General features: G+C 44.4%; 1 protein-coding gene across 2 annotated transcripts in view; it reads left to right on the top strand.

Annotated features, from left to right (window-relative positions):
- LOC311128359 (AF4/FMR2 family member 1-like) overlaps positions 1 to 18918 on the top strand; it is a 73937-nt gene that overhangs the window by 41772 nt on the left and 13247 nt on the right. For both annotated transcript variants that reach the window (XM_084160472.1, XM_084160471.1), the window contains exons 8-12: positions 1616 to 1769; positions 1973 to 2929; positions 5446 to 5540; positions 14909 to 15140; positions 15367 to 15455. In XM_084160472.1, the coding sequence (XP_084016598.1) occupies positions 1616 to 1769; positions 1973 to 2929; positions 5446 to 5540; positions 14909 to 15140; positions 15367 to 15455 (1527 nt within the window). The remainder of the gene's footprint in view (positions 1 to 1615; positions 1770 to 1972; positions 2930 to 5445; positions 5541 to 14908; positions 15141 to 15366; positions 15456 to 18918) is intronic.

Here is an 18918-nt window from a genome sequence, read left to right as displayed (position 1 = left end):
ATTCATCCACCGCCATCACCTCATGTTTCAAAAAGATAATGCACAGCCCCATGTCGCAAGGATCTGTACACTTTTCCTGTAAGCTGAAAATGTCCCAGTTCTTCCATGGCCTGTATACTCACCAGACATGTCACCCATTGAGCATGTTTGGGATGCTCTGGATCGACGTGTACGACGGCGTGTTCCAGTTCCCGCCAATATCCATCAACTTCGCACAGCCATTGAATAGGAGTGGGACAACATTCCACAGGCCACATTCAACAGCCTGATCAACTCTATGCGAAGGAGATGTGTCGCGCTGCATGAGGCAAATGGTGGTCACACCAGATACTGACTGGTTATCTGATCCACGCCCCTGTTGCGTTTATATTTTTGTTCAGTGGAAAAGGGAATGAAACCAGTCCGCAAGGCAGGCAGTCAAATTATTTTCCTTTTACATGAGCGCCAATGCTTGATAAATGGTGCATAACACATATGTAAAGAATTAATTGCGTAAAGAAATATTTGTGTAAATATATAATTGAAAAGTTATGAAAACAAGTAATTTATTGATTGTATTGGATCCTGTATTGTCTGATTGGAATCTCACCAAGGGGATATTACATACCATTTCCAGCCTTTCGTAATAAAATAATTAGACCGCACCACAACAAAAACAATTCTTCGTCGTTACACTATTGTTCTAAATTAAATCACTCTCTTTGCCCTCCTTATCATTCAGTTAATTCAAAATAAATTGTGAATTAACGTGCACAATTTCAGTTTCTATCGCCCATTCATCCATTTATGTCATTCATTCAATGAGGAGAGAGACACATTAGCGCCTAGCTTGGTACCAATGTCCTACAGTGCATTTTGTCTTGGCCCGTTAAGGTAGTAATCATATTTTACGTCAGTGGCCGTTTTGCTGATGGCAGTTCTAGTGTTAACAAGGCCCTTTCAGTGTACAGTAGAACATCAATATAAAACTTATTTTGGACAAATGGAAAGCTAAGAAATAAAGAGTCAGACACACACCCAAACTCATATCCTTGTTTGAAAGACACGTAGCAAGGCCTAGCCCTAGTTCATGTAATGTGCGACCCTCTCTCTTTTGTAATGTATTCACACCACCGATATTATCAGGATTACAGAACAGCTAGGCCTATTTGCTAGCGTAGTAGATTTGTACAAGCCATGATAGTAACAGTTCCTCCTGCCCTGCAGTGAGTGTGGGGCTCTGAGAGCACATCTGGTGGAGTGTTACAGCAGGAGAAAGGAGCTCGGCGATCCAGGAGGCTGCTGTGTTTAGCTTGGAAGGGATTCCGCTGAGGCCTCACCATTTTGTGTGTGTGTGTGCTTTTGTGTAAAGAGGCCTTACCTCTGAGGGATTATAGTGATGTGACAGGGAGGGGGATGTTTTATTGTGATAGAGAACTACTCTCCATCTAAACCATTTACACACCAGTATTATTATGCAGTTCATTAATTGTTACTACTTTTACACCTTTCTCTGTGTTGCTTTCTCACACATTCCTGTAAAAGGCCAGATAAATGAACTGAACTGCTCTCTAACACCTTTCTGTCTCTGCATTCTCTGGTTGTAACCCTGCTCTGTGTCTCTCTGGTCCGTCAGTACGGTTGTAGCAACACATTCCAGTGGGGTGGAGTCAGCCAGCTCCAGTGACTCAGAGAGCAGCTCAGGGTCAGAGTCAGACAGTGAGAGCAGTGAGAGCGGGACAGAGGAGGCCCCACAACCCCTTAGGAGCAGCAGCCCATCTGTACCCAAGGTATAAACACACAGCACACTGCTTAGTCATACACTTGGAACACTCAAATAACTTGCTTTGTCTTTGATTTGATCATACGTTCATGGGCCAGTTTCCCCGTACACAGAATCTTCATTCAAATTGCTTTAGAGTCCAAGACTAGGCTTAATGTTTATACCGGGCCCTATACATTTCTTTACATTATTCATATATTGTCTGTCCAGGCTGAGGGCCCCGTGGTGACTAACTGGCAGCTGAATAACTGGATCAGAGTGAGCCAGCAGAACCCCAGCACAGAGAGCCAGAGTGACGCTGTCCAAAGCCCTCTACCTAAACAGCAGCAGAGCCATGACGCAGAGGAGGAGGAGGCCATTCCTCCCAGGGACAACAAATCCCACACACCACCACAATGCCCAGAGTTCAGCGATAGTGAAGCCAAACCTCCAGGCAGTGATTGCGTTACCTGCAACCAGCATGTCCGCCACAAGTCCCCGGCCGCCTCACATGTTGGGGACAGCAGCAGCAGCCAGAGAAAGACTGTGGGGAACAAACACCCCTCCAGACCAGTCAAGGCTCCCCGCCCTGAGGACTCCCAGGCTGGGTTGCGGGTGGAGAGTATGGAGGTGGCCCCCCGCGACCAAGACCCCTCGTTCACAGTCAGGCCAAAGGTCAAAACGAAAACTGGGCACAGCAGCAAGAGTGGCAGCGCCAAAACGGACAGCAAGAAGCCTGCCAAGCGCAACTCTTCTGAGAAGGGGAAGACTAAACAACCAGAGTCTGGAGGCAGTGGTCCCAAGGTGAATCTGGTGCTGGACTGTAAGAGGGAGAGGTCTCCCAGTCCCAGCCCTGCCCGGGTGGTTGAGACCAACGTCAGTGTCAGGAAAGAGATCCTCCCGGCCCCTCAGAAGGGCCAGAAAAAGCCCAGGAGCCGCTCTCCAGCTGCAGCACACCAGGCCAAGCGGGAGTCCTCAGCCAAAGCTTCCAGGGACCCCCAGGGCCCTCCACGGGCCCTGCTGGTGAAGATAGAGCTCAATCTGCTGTCCAGGGTCCCTCCCCAGGGCTCCAGGATTTCTCAAGGGGGCCAGGACCCATCCAGCAGGAAGAGACCCAACACAGCCCCAGAGAAGGGAGTCACTGACCCTGCTTCCCCCATCCCTACCAAAGTCTGCAAAAAGAGAACGGTGAGAGTTTTTGTGTGTTTTGTGAAATAGGATGCATACTGTTGCTGATATTAGCAGGTTGTTGTTTTGTTTTTATAAGCTGGTTTGGGTTCAGCAGCTCTTCTATGCAGGAATATTATGTCCCACTCCTCACCTTGTCCAACTCCTAGCCATGTATAGGTGTATCAACAGTGCTATTGTACTTTAAAACACGTTGGTGCTGCATTTGCTATCTTACCAGCAGACACAATGTCCCGTACACAATGTCACCTTCCTGTTACATCACGTAACGATTACATTGAGATACAGGTCTATGGCTTAGTTCCAAATTGGATTGGCTCAGGCCTACTCTCCGGTAACTAGGGACTGTTGCTATGTCAACATTAGCAGCCAAAACATGGTGATTCACTAATGGTGAAGGTTACCTGCCTGTCTTGGTCATAGTTACACACACACACACACTACCAACCACACAGTACTTCAAGCACAACAGGTGCAACATGCTTACTTTATGTTGCATAGTTTATTCAGTGTATTTAAAGCATTTTAGTTCCCACATTGAATCAAACATACTGTTTTGCATAATCTGCTAAACAGTGACACAGCTGTAATGTTAAAATGGCCTGCAAATAATTTATACAGTATACAGTGAGGGAAAAAAGTATTTGATCCCCTGCTGATTTTGTACGTTTGCCCACTGACAAAGACATGATCAGTCTATAATTTTAATGGTAGGTTTATTTGAACAGTGAGAGACAGAATAACAACAAAATAATCCAGGAAAACGCATGTCAAAAATGTTATAAATTGATTTGCATTTTAATGAGGGAAATAAGTATTTGACCCCTCTGCAAAACATGACTTAGTACTTGGTGGCAAAACCATTGTTGGCAATCACAGAGGTCAGACGTTTCTTGTAGTTGGCCACCAGGTTTGCACACATCTCAGGAGGGATTTTGTCCCACTCCTCTTTGCAGATCTTCTCCAAGTCATTAAGGTTTCGAGCCTGATGTTTGGCAACTCGAACCTTCAGTTCCCTCTACAGATTCTCTATGGGATTAAGGTCTGGAGACTGGCTAGGCCATTCCAGGACCTTAATGTGCTTCTTCTTGAGCCACTCCTTTGTTGCCTTGGCCGTGTGTTTTGGGTCATTGTCATGCTGGAATACCCATCCACGACCCATTTTCAATGCCCTGGCTGAGGGAAAGAGGTTCTCACCCAAGATTTGACGGTACATGGCCCCGTCCATCGGCCCTTTGATGCGGTGAAGTTGTCCTGTCCCCTTAGCAGAAAAACACCCCCAAAGCATAATCTTTCCACCTCCATGTTTGACGGTGTGGATTATGTTCTTGGGGTCATAGGCAGCATTCCTCCTCCTCCAAACACGGCGAGTTGAGTTGATGCCAAAGAGCTCGATTTTGGTCTCATCTGACCACAACACTTTCACCCAGTTCTCCTCTGAATCATTCAGATGTTCATTGGCAAACTTCAGACGGGCCTGTATATATGCTTTCTTGAGCTGGGGGACCTTGCGGGCGCTGCAGGATTTCAGTCCTTCACGGCGTAGTGTGTTACCAATTGTTTTCTTGGTGACTATGCTCCCAGCTGCCTTGAGATCATTGACAAGATCCTCCCGTGTAGTTCTGGGCTGATTCCTCACCATTCTCATGATCATTGCAACTCCACGAGGTGAGATCTTGCATGGAGCCCCAGGCCGAGGGAGATTGACAGTTCTTTTGGGTTTCTTCCATTTGCGAATAATCGCACCAACTGTTGTCACCTTCTCACCAAGCTGCTTGCCGATGGTCTTGTAGCCCATTCCAGCCTTGTGTAGGTCTACAATCTCGTCCCTGACATCCTTGGAGAGCTCTTTTGTCTTGGCCATGGTGGAGAGTTTGGAATATGATTGATTGATTGCTTCTGTGGACAGGTGTCTTTTATACAGGTAACAAACTGAGATTAGGAGCACTCCCTTTAAGAGTGTGCTCCTAATCTCAGCTCGTTACCTGTATAAAAGACACCAGGGAGCCAGAAATCTTTCTGATTTGAGAGGGGGTCAAATACTTATTTCCCTCATTAAAATGCAAATCAATTTGCGTTTTTCTGGATTTTTTTGTTGTTCTTCTGTCTCTCACTGTTCAAATAAACCTACCATTAAAATTATAGACTGATCATTTCTTTGTCAGTGGGCAAACGTACAAAATCAGCAGGGGATCAAATCCTTTTTTCCCTCACTGTATGTCTGGTCCATGTTTTCTTTGGCTGTCTGCTGTTGAGGTGTACAGGGCAGCCTGGCCTCCTTCACAATGCTCTTATCTAGGCTGTGCGTCACTGCCCCTGAGAGGGCTGCCAACCTGTATGGTTGACTAATGTTAGATAGTGAAAGTAGTAGTGCTATAGACCCTGCTTGAGAGGGTGAACATAGAGAAGTAACAAGTGCTTTGGCTATAGATCCTTGATTTCTTTTTTTAAAGTGTAAGAAGAGCAAGCCTGTCGCCAGTATCGTTTTTATTACTATAATTTTTGGGGGGTTTCAGGCTGAGAAGGATGTGAAAGCCCTGCCAAGGAAGAAGCCAAAACTGGAAAAAGATGGCAAACCCTCGTCTTCATGTCCTGGTTCCTGCAAATCTGCGTGAGTTACACTACACCCCTCAGTTCTCTTCTCCTCCTAACTAGTGTCTTCAAAGCTCTGCAGCATATCCATCCATAGCTTCTCTGCCCCAAAGTGCTACAGTATTGAACTACTGCAAACTACATACACAAAAATGTATGCACGTATGACTGTAAGTCGCTTTGGATAAAAGCGTCTGCTAAATGGCATATTATTATTATACTTCTGGTATATCATTCTTCTGGTATACCTAATAACATTACAAATATATTAGATGCATCAAACAAAATGTTTGGTGATTTTCCTAACACCTTAACCTCTCCATTGGCCAAATGTCACCCTAGAGACCAGGCAGGGTATCAGACTGGGTGTCTGACTCAGGGTATTTGCAGGTTCCATGAGGTTGAAGTTAAGACTTTTTAACCCTCTAGGTTCTACTAAGCTAACATATGGAATTGTTTTAAGATGGCAATACCAAGGATCATTTAGCTATTTGATTTGGAATTTTAGGACCGCTTTAGGTCAAAAAAAATGCAATAATACATTTGGCCTCACTGCTATTAGCCCATAGTAAAAAAAATGTATCTAAAGGAACTTTGTTTTGAAGTGTCTGTCCTATATCTGAGCGATAAAAGATAGATAAGGAAACAATTTTTTTGGGACACATTTAACCCCTTTTTTTAGGCACTAAAATACTGTAGTTCCAGAACTTTTTTTAACTGGTACCAGGCTGCCTTCAGGCAAGTCTTGTGAGGCTTGTGGGCATCCTAGAGCAAAACATGTATGCGTTTGTGAGAGACTCACCTTTCCATAGAGGGGTCATATTAGTGTGTAGCCCAAACTGTTCAGCCGTTTCCGTGAGAAGACCAATTTTCAGGATGTTTCATGGTCTGGCAAAGGTGTAGCTCAGGCCACCTTCCACCGCAGATGTGGAAGGCCACCGTTGGCGAATGCGGTAGATTGAGACGGAGCCCATGCAAAAAGCTGATAGCTCTAACTTAAACAGACTGATTTTGATGGAATGCAATGTAATATCAATTTTGAGGTCTGCGTGCACCACACACCTGCTAATCTTAATTCCCCTCCAGAAATGAGCCCATGTTGGCAAAAGGTTGCATTTTTAGGGCTGGCTCTTTCACCAAAGGCTATAGCCTACATGGCTCATATTATCAGGCAGGTGTGCTATTTTAGCAATGAGCATTCTCCTGTAGCCTAACTGATGTAGTAGCATAGTGGCTAGGCTATAGATGGCTGAAGCGTGGGGTTGCCCATCTGCATTTGTTTAGGCTACCCAATGAGGAAATCATTAACTACATCACAAACATAATTTTGGATTATATACCAATACCAGCTAAAATGATACTCAATACCATAACGATACCACTGTGAAAGAAATGCCTCAAAGTCAAATATACAACACTGTTGCTTTATAAAACACGTTGTCAACTCCATCTGGAGAGCTAGGCCACTGGGTGTGCAGGCTTTTGATTCAGCACTGCTCAAGCACAGCTGAGTAGGGCTGGGCGGTATACCGTATTTAACAATATACCTGTATTGATGCACAGACCGGTTTGGGTTTTTACTTTACCTCCTATAACGGTATTTGAATGTTTGGTTTGTTAAATGTGATGCGTTGTGTGCAATGTCAATTTTTATAGTTTACTCCGCTACTTTAGTCATCTCTCTCTGCTCACTCGCTCTCCATGCCGCTTTCCACACAGACCTAGCCCCGCCCTCTGTCACTGAAGGAGCGCATTTGTTGTTGCTTGATCACGAGACACTTTCGTTCAGTCTACATGGTCAATGCAGCACATGCAACAATGTTGATGACAACGATGCTGTTTTCACTTTGGTTCTTAATATCAATCCACTAGTGTTCTATAATTGCACTATTAGTTTATGTTTCTTACAACCGCAAACAGCTAGTTTGTCTTTTCTTAGCAAGTTGGGCCTAAATCGTGTTGCTAATCGCTAGTTAGCTGGCTAGCTAGATAGCTAATAAATGTACTGAGAGCAAACATAACTAGCTATACAGTCTGATAATACCAGTGTTGGTGTAGACCTAAATCAGCATGTTGTTTGTGCAACAGTATATTCTAAATCAAATAGGAATACGCAAAGCAGCTAAGAGAACATTCAATGTAGTCAAAGATTATAGGGTCCCTAGGAAACACTTATCAACACTTTGGTTCCTACCCTGCCACAATAACTCCTCCCTGGCATTTTCATTCGTTGTCATATCAAACAGTATTCAAAGTGCCCACTTATATTCTAACTATAGAATTAGAATAATCATTCTATTTCCATGTTTCCAACAATTCACCCAAGTGTTTTGCTCTAAATCGCAAGTCAAATTGCAATTGCAAGATTTGGTTAAAAATAAGGCCTGGTTGTTTGCCCATGTTGTTCAGTGTGGAAATGATCTCAAATGAGTGCAGGAAATGCAGAAATGTATGAAAATTGTTTTTGGTTGAATTGAACAGTATAAAACAATCAGAATGGAGAAAGACCCATTTAAATCACTTAGTATGTGTTGCCACCCTAGGGTCACACTCTATTCATTTTGTACATTTATAACTTTTATTATTCAAGAACATAAAATATTGTCTCATACTGTGAAAAATAAGATATTTTGGCCTTATCAGTCAGCTTAACAAGTTCCTGTTGAGCAGTTGATTTGTAGAATCTGGTGAGTGGGGCTGGAATAAGTCTACACACCCATTAGCTCTCCTGGAGGTATTTTGCTCAAACATTAACCTACAACCAAAAAGTCGAATAAAATAATGCCTTATGGGCCTCCCGAGTGGCGCAGCGGTCTATGGCACTGCATCGCAGTGCTAGAGGCGTCTACAGAACCGGGTTCGATCCCAGGCTGTATCACAACCGTCCGTGATCGGGAGTCCCATAGGGTGGCGCACAATTGGCCCAGAGTCATCCAGGTTAGGGTAGGGTTTGGCCGGGTGGGGGGGGGTGGGGGGGGGGGGGGAGGGGGGTTACTTGGCTCGTTGCGCTCTAGCGATTCCTTGTGGCGGGCCGGGCGCCTGCAGGCTGACCTCGGTCGTCAGTTGAACAGTGTTTCCTCCGACACATTGGTGCGGCTGGCTTCCGGGTTAAGTGGGCGGGTGTTAAGAAGCGTGGTATCAAATCAAATTTTATTGGCCACATGCGCCGAATACAACAGGTGCAGACATTACAGTGAAACGCTTACTTACAGCCCTTAACCCACAGTGCATTTATTTTTTATAAAAAAAGTAAAATAAAACAACAAAAAAGGGTTGAGAAGTAAAGCGTTTCACTGTAAGTAAAATAAAATAACAGTAGGGAGGCTATATATACAGGGGGGTACCGGTTCAGAGTCAATGTGCGGGGGCACCGGCTAGTTGAGGTAGTTGAAGTAATATGTACATGTGGGTAGAGTTAAAGTGACTATGCATAAATAATTAACAGAGTAGCAGCAGCGTAAAAAGATGGAGTGGGGGGGCAGTGCAAATAGTCCGGGTAGCCATGATTAGCTGTTCAGGAGTCTTATGGCTTGGGGGTAGAAGCTGTTGAGATGTCTTTTGGACCTAGACTTGGCACTCCGGTACCGCTTGCCGTGCGGTAGCAGAGAGAACAGTCTATGACTAGGGTGGCTGGAGTCTTTGACAATTTTGAGGGCCTTCCTCTGACACCGCCTGGTATAGAGGTCCTGGATGGCAGGAAGCTTGGCCCCAGTGATGTACTGGGTTGTACGCACTACCCTCTGTAGTGCCTTGCGGTCGGAGGCCAAGCAGTTGCCATACCAGGCGGTGATGCAACCAGTCAGGATGCTCTCGATGGTGCAGATGTAGAATTTTTTGAGGATCTGAGGACCCATGCCAAATCTTTTCAGTCTCCTGAGGGGGAATAGGCTTTGTAGTGCCCTCTTCACGACTGTCTTGGTGTGTTTGGACCATGATAGTTCGTTGGTGATGTGGACACCAAGGAACTTGAAGCTCTCAACCTGTTCCACTACAGCCCCGTCGATGAGAATGGGGGCGTGCTCAGTCCTCTTTTTTTTTTCTGTAGTCCACAATCATCTCCTTTGTCTTGGTCACGTTGAGGGAGAGGTTTTTATCCTGGCACCACACGGCCAGGTCTCTGACCTCCTCCCTATAGGCTGTCTCATCGTTGTCGGTGATCAGGCCTACCACTGTTGTGTCGTCGGCAAACTTAATGATGGTGTTGGAGTCGTGCCTGGCCATGCAGTCATGGGTGAACAGGGAGTACAGGAGGGAACTGAGCACGCACCCCTGAGGGGCCCCCATGTTGAGGATCAGTGTGGCAGATGTGTTGTTACCTACCCTTACCACCTGGGGGCGGACCGTCAGGAAGTCCAGGATCCAGTTGCAGAGGGAGGTGTTTAGTCCAAGGATCCTTAGCTTAGTGATGAGCTTTGAGGGCACTATGGTGTTGAATGATGAGCTGTAGTCAATGAATAGCATTCTCACGTAGGTGTTCCTCTTGTCCAGGTGGGAAAGGGCAGTGTGGAGTGCAATAGAGATTGCATCATCTGTGGATCTGTTGGGGCGGTATGCAAATTGGAGTGGGTCTAGGGTTTCTGGGATAATGGTGTTGATGTGAGCCATGACCAGCCTTTAAAAGCACTTCATGGCTACAGATGTCAGTGCTACGGGTCGGTAGTCATTTAGGCAGGTTATCTTAGTGTCCTTGGGCACGGGGACTATGGTGGTCTGCTTGAAACATGTTGGTATTACAGACTCAGTCAGGGACATGTTGAAAATGTCAGTGAAGACACTTGCCAGTTGGTCAGCACATGCTCGGAGTACACGTCCCGGTAATCCGTCTGGCCCTGCGGCCTTGTGAATGTTGACCTGCTTAAATGTCTTACTCACATCGGCTACGGAGAGCGTGATCACATAGTCATCCGGAACAGCTGGTGCTCTCATGCATGGTTCAGTGTTGCTTGCCTCGAAGCGAGCATAGAAGTGGTTTAGCTCGTCTGGTACGCTTGTGTCACTGGGAAGCTCGCGGCTGTGCTTCCCTTTGTAGTCTGTAATAGTTTGGCGGGTCATGTTTTGGAGGACTAATGATTCGACCTTCGCCTGCCGAGCCCGTTGGGGTGTTGCACCATGAGACGAGATCGAAATTGGGGAGAAAAAATAAAATAATAATTCCCTCATTCAGTGAATCAGGTATCAAATGGCTATACATCGAAGCAAGCCGTCTAAGCGGGAGGGCTCTAGACCAGACTTTTCCAGTGCCAAGTAAGCTATTTCATCTAACATGTTCAGGGAATGCATGATGGATATTTTGATGTGCAAAATGTCGGAATAGGATCCAGAATAATCAGATATCCTGCATGTTTTTTTTGCATATTGGCCTAGGCTATATGCAATTTAATTTACCACCTGAGGAAGTGGGAACTCAAAACACATAGTGAACTCAAAACACATAGCTATAGTGCCTTCAAAAAGTATTCACTCCCCCTTGACTTTTTCCACATTTTGTTGTGTTACAGCCTGAATTTATAATAGATTAAATGTGATAATTGTTTTGGTCACTGGCCTACACACAATACCCCATAATGTCCCCAGAATTATTTATATTTTTTACAAATGAATGAATAAAAAAATGTTTGTCTCGAGTCAATAAGTATTCAACCCCTTTGTTATGGCAAACCTAAATAAGTTCAGGAGTAAAAATGTGCTTAACAAGTCACATAATAAGTTGCATGGACTCAATAGTTTTGGACTCAATAATAGTGTTTAACATGATTTTTGAATGACTACCTCATCTCTGTACCCCACACATACAATTATCTGTAAGGTCCCTCAGTCGAGCAGTGAATTTCAAACACATTCAACCACATTAATTTGCAAATACTGGTAAAAATAGATGCGTAAAAATAAAATAAGCAAACGTTGAATATCCCTTTGAGCATGGTTAAGTTATTAATTACACTTTGGATGGTGTATCAATACACCCAGTCACTACAAAGATACAGGCGTCCTTCCTAAATCAGCTGCCAGAGAGGAAGGAAACCACTCAGGGATTTCACCATGAGGCCAATGGTGACTTTAAAATAGTTAGTTTAATGGCTGTGGTAGGAGAAAACTGAGGATTAATCAACATTGGAGTTACTCCACAATACTAACCTAATTGACAGAGGGAAAGAAGGAAGTCTGTACAGAATAAAAATACTGCAAAAAAAAAGTTGAAAAGCAATTAGCTTTTTGTCCTGAATACAAAGTGTTATGTTTGGGGCAAATCCAATACAACACATTACTGAGTACCACTCTCTATGTTTCCAAGCATAGTGGTGGCTGCATCCTGCTATGGGTATTCTTGTAATCATTAAGGACTGGGGAATTCTTCAGGATAAAAAAGAAATGGAATTGAGTTAAGCACAGGCAAAATCCTAGACAAACCTGGTTGTCTGCTTTCCACCAGACACTGGGAGATGAATTCACCTTTCAGCAGGACAATAACCTACAACCTTGCTTACCAAGAAGACAGTGAATGTTCCTGAGTGGCCAAGTTAGATTTTCAAGTAGATTTAAGTAAAAACTATGTCAAGACCTGAAAATAGTTGTCTAGCAATGGATCAGCAACCAATTTGACAGAGCTTGAAGAATTTAGAAAATAATAATGGGCAAGTGTTGCACAGTCCAGGTGTGGGAAGCTCTTAGAGACTTACCCAGAAAGACTGCTGTAATCGCTGCCAAAGATGCTTCTACAAAGTATTGACTCAGGGGTGTGAATACTTATGTAAATGAGATTTCTGTATTTCATTTTCAATACATTTGCTAAAATGTCTAAACATGCTTTCACTTTGTCATTATGGGGTATTCTGTGTAGGTGGGTGAGGAAAAATATATATTTAATCCATTTTGAATTCAGGCTGTAAAAACAAAATGTGGAATAAGTCAAGGGGTATGAATACTTTCTGAAGGCACTGCAAATATGCTAAGGGTATGCTAACTCTGTATATGATATTGTTGCTAGATAGCCATGCAATTGATCCAACATTAAATGTAATGTCCTACAAAAACTTTCCACTGCCTATATACGCTACGTATTCACCGCAAATGGCATGCTCCTCTCCATTCTGTTCCACTGGCGCATCATCTCAATTACAGTGCATTGGGAAAGTATTCAGACCCCTTGACTTTTCACATTTTGTTACGTTACAGCCTTATTCCAAAATGGATTAAATAGTTTTTTCCCCCTCATCAATCTACACAAAATACCCCATAATTACAAGGCAAAAACAGGTTTTTAGAAATTTACTAAAATAAACTATCACATTTAAGTATTCAGACCCTTTACTCAGTACTTTGTTGAAGCACCTTTGGCAGCGATTAAAGCCTTGAGTCTTTTTGGATATAATGCTACAAGCTTGGCACACCTGTATTTGGGGAGTTTCTCCCATTCTTCTCTGCAGATCCTCTCAAGCTCTGTCAGGTTGGATGGGGAGCGTCTCTGCACAGCTATTTTCAGGTCTCTCCAGAGATATTAGATCGGGTTAAAGTCTGAGCTCTGGTTGGGCCACTCAATGACATTCAGAGACTTGTCCCAAAGCCACTCCTGCGTTGTCTTGGCTGTGTGCTTAGGGTCGTTGTCCTGTTGGAAAGTGAACGTTCGCCCCAGTCTGAGGTCCTGAGCGCTCTGGAGCAGGTTTTCATCAAAGATCTCTCTGTACTTTGCTCCGTTCATCTTTCCCTCGATCCTGACTAGTCTCCCAGTCCCTGCCGCTGTAAAACATCCCCACAGCATGATGCTACCACCACCACCATGCTTCACCGTAGGGATGGTGCCAGGTTTCCTCCAGACGTGACACTTGGCATTCAGGCCAAAGAGTTCAATCTTAGTTTCATCAGATCAGAGAATCTTGTTTCTCATGGTCTGAGAGTCCTTTAGGTGCCTTTTGGCGAACTCCAAGTGGGCTGTCATAGGCCTTTTACTGAGGAGTGGCTTCCGTCTGGCCACCCTACCATAAAGGGCTGATTGGTGCAGTGCTGCAGAGATGGTTGTCCTTCTGGAAGGAACTCTGGAGCTCTGTCAGAGTCACCATCGGATTCTTGGTCACCTCCCTGTCCAAGGCCCTTATCCCCCGATTGCTCAGTTTGGTCGGGCGGCCAGCTCTAGGAAGAGTCTTGGTGGTTCCAAACTTCCTCCATTTTAGAATGATGGCGGCCTCTGTGTTCTTGGGGACCTTCAATGCTGCAGAAATGTTTTGGTACCCTTCCCCAGATCTGTTCCTCGACACAATCCTGTCTCGGAGCTCTATGGACAATTCGTTCGACCTCATGGCTTGGTTTTTGCTCTGACATGCACTGTCAACTGTGGGACCTATATATAGACAGGTGTGTGCCTTTCCAAATCATGTCCAATCAATTTAATTTGCCACAGTTGGACTCCAATCAAGTTGTAGAAACATCTCAAGGATGATCAATGGAAACAGGATGCACCTGAGCTAAATTTAGAGTCTCATAGCAAAGGGTCTGAATACTTATGTAAATGAATAAAAACCTGTTTTCGCTTTCTCATTATGTGGTGTGTGTAGATGGAGGAAAAACATTCATTTAAACGATTTAAGAATAATGCTTTAACGTAACAAAATGTGGAAAAAGTCAAGGGGTCTGAATACCTTCAGAATGCACTGTACATACTCCTTTTGTAGTGGTATTATTTCCTCTGTATTGAAAGTTGATAAATAATTGTTATACTCACATAAAGCTGAGACTGTTCTCTTTATTTAACAACAATAACAGTAGTTGTTTTCAACACTGTCTATCCCTTCATTGCATTTTGAAATGTTGCTCAATTGTCAGTATGCTTGCACTTACCAGAATGCATCTCTCTCTTTACTCTGTGTGCAAAGTGGGAAGTGGGAGTGGGAGCCAAAAGCGGAACAGGGACAGGGCAGATACTTTTATTGCAGGAAGCAGGTTAATTTTAATGAACATTACTGTTCACCAAAGAATGGTTTTAGAACCAAACAATCTGCAGGACTGTTGTGTAGCCTGATAAAAATACTGACATAAGCAAAATTGCGTTGGTAAGAGGACAATGTAGGTGTTGGTAATTTTTGGTTTATCATCCCAGCTCTAGTTAGTGTTGTCTATCAAATTGTATAGGCTACCTTGTTCTACTCTTTTTTTTTTTGCCATGGTGTCAACAATTAAGCAGCGGCATAATATAACGGAAACAGTGTAGTCATTCCGTCAAATGTTTTTACACCTTTGAAAACTGAAGACTTTAAATCAGAATTGATTACTTTTTAAGGACTCGCCGACACCCTGCTGCCTGGGCGTTCTCCCATCAGGGTGGAAAGTCCCCCTTCACAGTATCTTCCTCTCTGTCACATTCTGATCTAATATGCCATCTGGCCTTTTCTCTCACAGGACACCCAAGAACCCTGGAGAGGAGAAGGAGAGGAAGCGGTCTAAGAAGGGGGCTCCTGTCCCTCTGCAGGACCCTGGGAAAGAGCCGGGGGGCCGCAAGCGGCATGCAGTGGAGGCCCCAGAGCCCAGCGCTGCCTCAGCAGCCAAAAGCAGGGACAGGGAGGCCTCCACCCCTGTCAAACACAAGAAGAACACTGGGAAACGACACACAGAGCACTCCAAGACTGGCAAGGTTAAGACATTTGAGTCAATATGTATGTTATGTGAAATTAAATCACACATCTGAGGGTTGCTACAGCAGGTGTGTCAGAAATGTTTAAATGATTATCAAAGGAAAGAAGCGCAGTATTTATTTATCATTAATTGCTTGTATGAAGGTTGTCTGAAATAAATAATGAGAAATGGGTGTTAATATGAAGGCTGTACTAATACTGTCTCTTCTGTGGTTTTGTCTGAAGGCCCCCAAGAGCAGCTTTGCCTTCTCTGTGCCTGCCCAGCCCACTGGGGCTGCCCTGTCCTCCAGACCCCTGCTCAAGTTCAAGGACAGGTAAGATTCCCTCCCTGTGTGTCATTATACAGTGGGGAGAACAAGTATTTGATACACTGCCGATTTTGCAGGTTTTCCTACTTACAAAGCATGTAGAGGTCTGTAATTTTTATCATAGGTACACTTCAACTGTGAGAGACAGAATCTAAAACAAAAATCCAGAAAATCACATTGTATGATTTTTAAGTAATTCATTTGCATTTTATTGCATGACATAAGTATTTGATCACCTACCAACCAGTAAGAATTCAAACAGACTCAAACCTCTCCACAATGGCCAAGACCAGAGAGCTGTGTAAGGACATCAGGGATAAAAGTGTAGACCTGCACAAGGCTGGGATGGGCTACAGGACAATAGGCAAGCAGCTTGGTGAGAAGGCAACAACTGTTGGCGCAAATATTAGAAAATGGAAGAAGTTCAAGATGATGGTCAATCACCCTCGGTCTGGGGCTCCATGCAAGATCTCACCTCGTGGGGCATCAATGATCATGAGGAAGGTGAGGGATCAGCCCAGAACTACACGGCAGGACCTGGTCATTGACCTGAAGAAAGCTGGGACCACAGCCTCAAAGAAAACCATTAGTAACACACTACGCCGTCATGGATTAAAATCCTGCAGCGCACGCAAGGTCCCCCTGCTCAAGCCAGCGCATGTCCAGGCCCGTCTGAAGTTTGCCAATGACCATCTGGATGATCCAGAGGAGGAATGGGAGAAGGTCATGAGGTCTGATGTGACAAAAATTTGAGCTTTTTGGTCTAAACTCCACTCGCCGTGTTTGGAGGAAGAAGAAGGATGAGTACAACCCCAAGAACACCATCCCAACCGTGAAGCATGGAGTTGGAAATATCATTCTTTGGGGATGCTTTTCTGCAAAGGGGACAGGACGAATGCACCGTATTGAGGGGAGGATGGATGGGTCCATGTATCGCGAGATCTTGGCCAACAACCTCCTTCCCTCAGTAAGAGCATTGAAGATGGGTCGTGGCTGGGTCTTCCAGCATGACAACGACCCGAAACACACAGCCAGGGCAACCAAGGAGTGGCTCCGTAAGAAGCATCTCAAGGTCCTGGAGTGGCCTAGCCAGTCTCCAGACCTGAACCCAATAGAAAATCTTTGGAGGGAGCTGAAAGTCCGTATTGCCCAGTGACAGCCCCGAAATCTGAAGGATATGGAGAAGGTCTGTATGGAGGAGTGGGCCAAAATCCCTGCTGCAGTGTGTGCAAACCTGGTCAAGACCTACAGGAAACGTATGATCTCTGTAATTGCAAACAAAGGTTTCTGTACCAAATATTACGTTCTGCTTTTCTGATGTATCAAATACTTATGTCATGCAATAAAATGCAAATTAATTATTAAAAAATCATACAATGTGATTTTCTGGATTTTTGTTTTAGATTCCGTCTCTCACAGTTGAAGTGTACCTATGATAAAAAATTACAGACCTCTACATGCTTTGTAAGTAGGAAAACCTGCAAAATCGGCAGTGTATCAAATACTTGTTCTCCCCACTGTATATATACAGTGCTGTGAAAAAGTATTTGCCCCCTTTCTAATTTTCTCTACTTTTGTTATCAATGTTATCAGATATTCAACCAAAACCTAATATTAGATAAAGGGAACCTGATTGAACAAATAACACAACAATTACATACTTATTTCATAAACAAAGTTATACAACACCCAATGCCCCTGTGTGAAAAAGTAATTGCCCTCTTACACTCAATATCTGGTTGTGCCACCTTTAGCTGCAATGACTCCAACCAAACGCTTCCTGTAGTTGTTGATCAGTCTCTCACTTCGCTGTGGAGGAATTTTGGCCCACTCTTGCATGCAGAACTGCTATAACTCAGCGACATTTGTTGGTTTTCAAGGATGTACTGCTTGTTTCAAGTCCTGCCACTTCTCAATTGGGATTAGGTCTGGACTTTGACTAGGCCATTCCAAAACTTATTTTTAGCCATTTTATGTAGACTTGATTGTGTGTTTTGGATCATTGTCTTGCTGCATGACCCAGCTGCGCTTCAGCTTCAGCTCACAGACAGATGGCCTGACATTCTCCTGTAGAATGTTCTGATACAGAGCAGAATTCATGGTTCATTCTATTAAGGCAAGTCGTCCAGGTCCTGAGGCAGCAAAGCATCCCCAAACCATCACACTACCACCACCAGTAATGGCGCCGGAGGGGATGGATGCCGTTTTACTGGCTTCTAACCAACTGTGCTATTTTGTGTTTTTTCGCATTGTTTGTAACTTATTTTGAACAGAATTTTGCTGCTACCGTCTCTTATGACCGAAAATAGCTTCTGGATATCAGAACAGCGATTACTCACCTCGAACTGGATGAAGATTTTATCTTTAATGAGTCCGACGCAAAGGATATACTGTTTCTCCGAGAACAGGCCCAAATCCCCGTCATTCGCGTGAAGAAAAGACGGAAAATACAGGGGGCGGAGATCGGGGTGCCTTGTGAGAATTAGTCGGCGAGTGGTTAACCCACCTCTACCATCTGTTCTATTGGCCAACGTGCAATCACTGGAGAATAAACTGGATGATCTCCTTTCGAGACTATCCTACCAACGGGACATTAAAAACTGTAGTATCTTATGTTTCACCGAGTCGTGGCTGAATGACGACACTGATAATATACAGTTGGCTGGGTTTTCCGTGCATCGGCAGGACAGAACAGCTACGTCTGGTTAGAAAAGGGGTGGGGGTGTGTGTCTATTTGTAATAACAGCTGGTGCGCGATGTCTAATATTAAGGAAGTCTCGAGGTATTGCTCGCCTGAGGTAGAGTACCTCATGATAAGCTGTAGACCACACTATCTACCAAGACAGTTTTCATCTATATATTTCGTAGCCATCTATTTAGCACCACAAACCGATGCTGGCACTAAGACCGCACTCAACGGGCTATATAAGTCCGTTAGCAAACAAGAAAATGCTCATCCAGAAGCGGCACTCCTAGTGGCCGGGGACTTTAATGCAGGGAAACTTAAATCCGTTTTACCTAATTTCTACCAGCATGTCACACCAGAGGGAAAAAAACTCTAGACCACCTTTACTCCATACACAAAGCTCTCCCTCGACCTCCATTTGGCAAATCTGACCAGAATTCTATCTTCCTGATTCCTGCTTACAAGCAAAAACTAAAGCAGGAAGTACCAGTGACTCGCTCAATACGGAAGTGGTCAGATGACGTGGATGCTACGCTACAGGACTGTTTTGCTAGCACAGACTGGAATATGTTCCGGTATTCATCCAATGGCATTGAGGAGAATACCACCTCAGTCACCGGCTTCATCAATAAGTGCATCGACGACGTCGTCCCCACAGTGACCGTACGTACATATCCCAACCAGAAGCCATGGATTACAGGCAACAACCGCACCGAGCTAAAGGCTAGAGCTGCCGCTTTCAAGGAGCGGGACACTAATCCGGATGATTATAAGAAATCCTGC

This window comes from Coregonus lavaretus, assembly GCF_964263955.1.
Source record: "Coregonus lavaretus genome assembly, chromosome: 4".
Classification (NCBI taxonomy): Eukaryota; Metazoa; Chordata; class Actinopteri; order Salmoniformes; family Salmonidae; genus Coregonus; species Coregonus lavaretus.
Note: the sequence above shows the minus strand (reverse complement) of the source record. Positions and strands in the feature narration are given on the sequence as shown.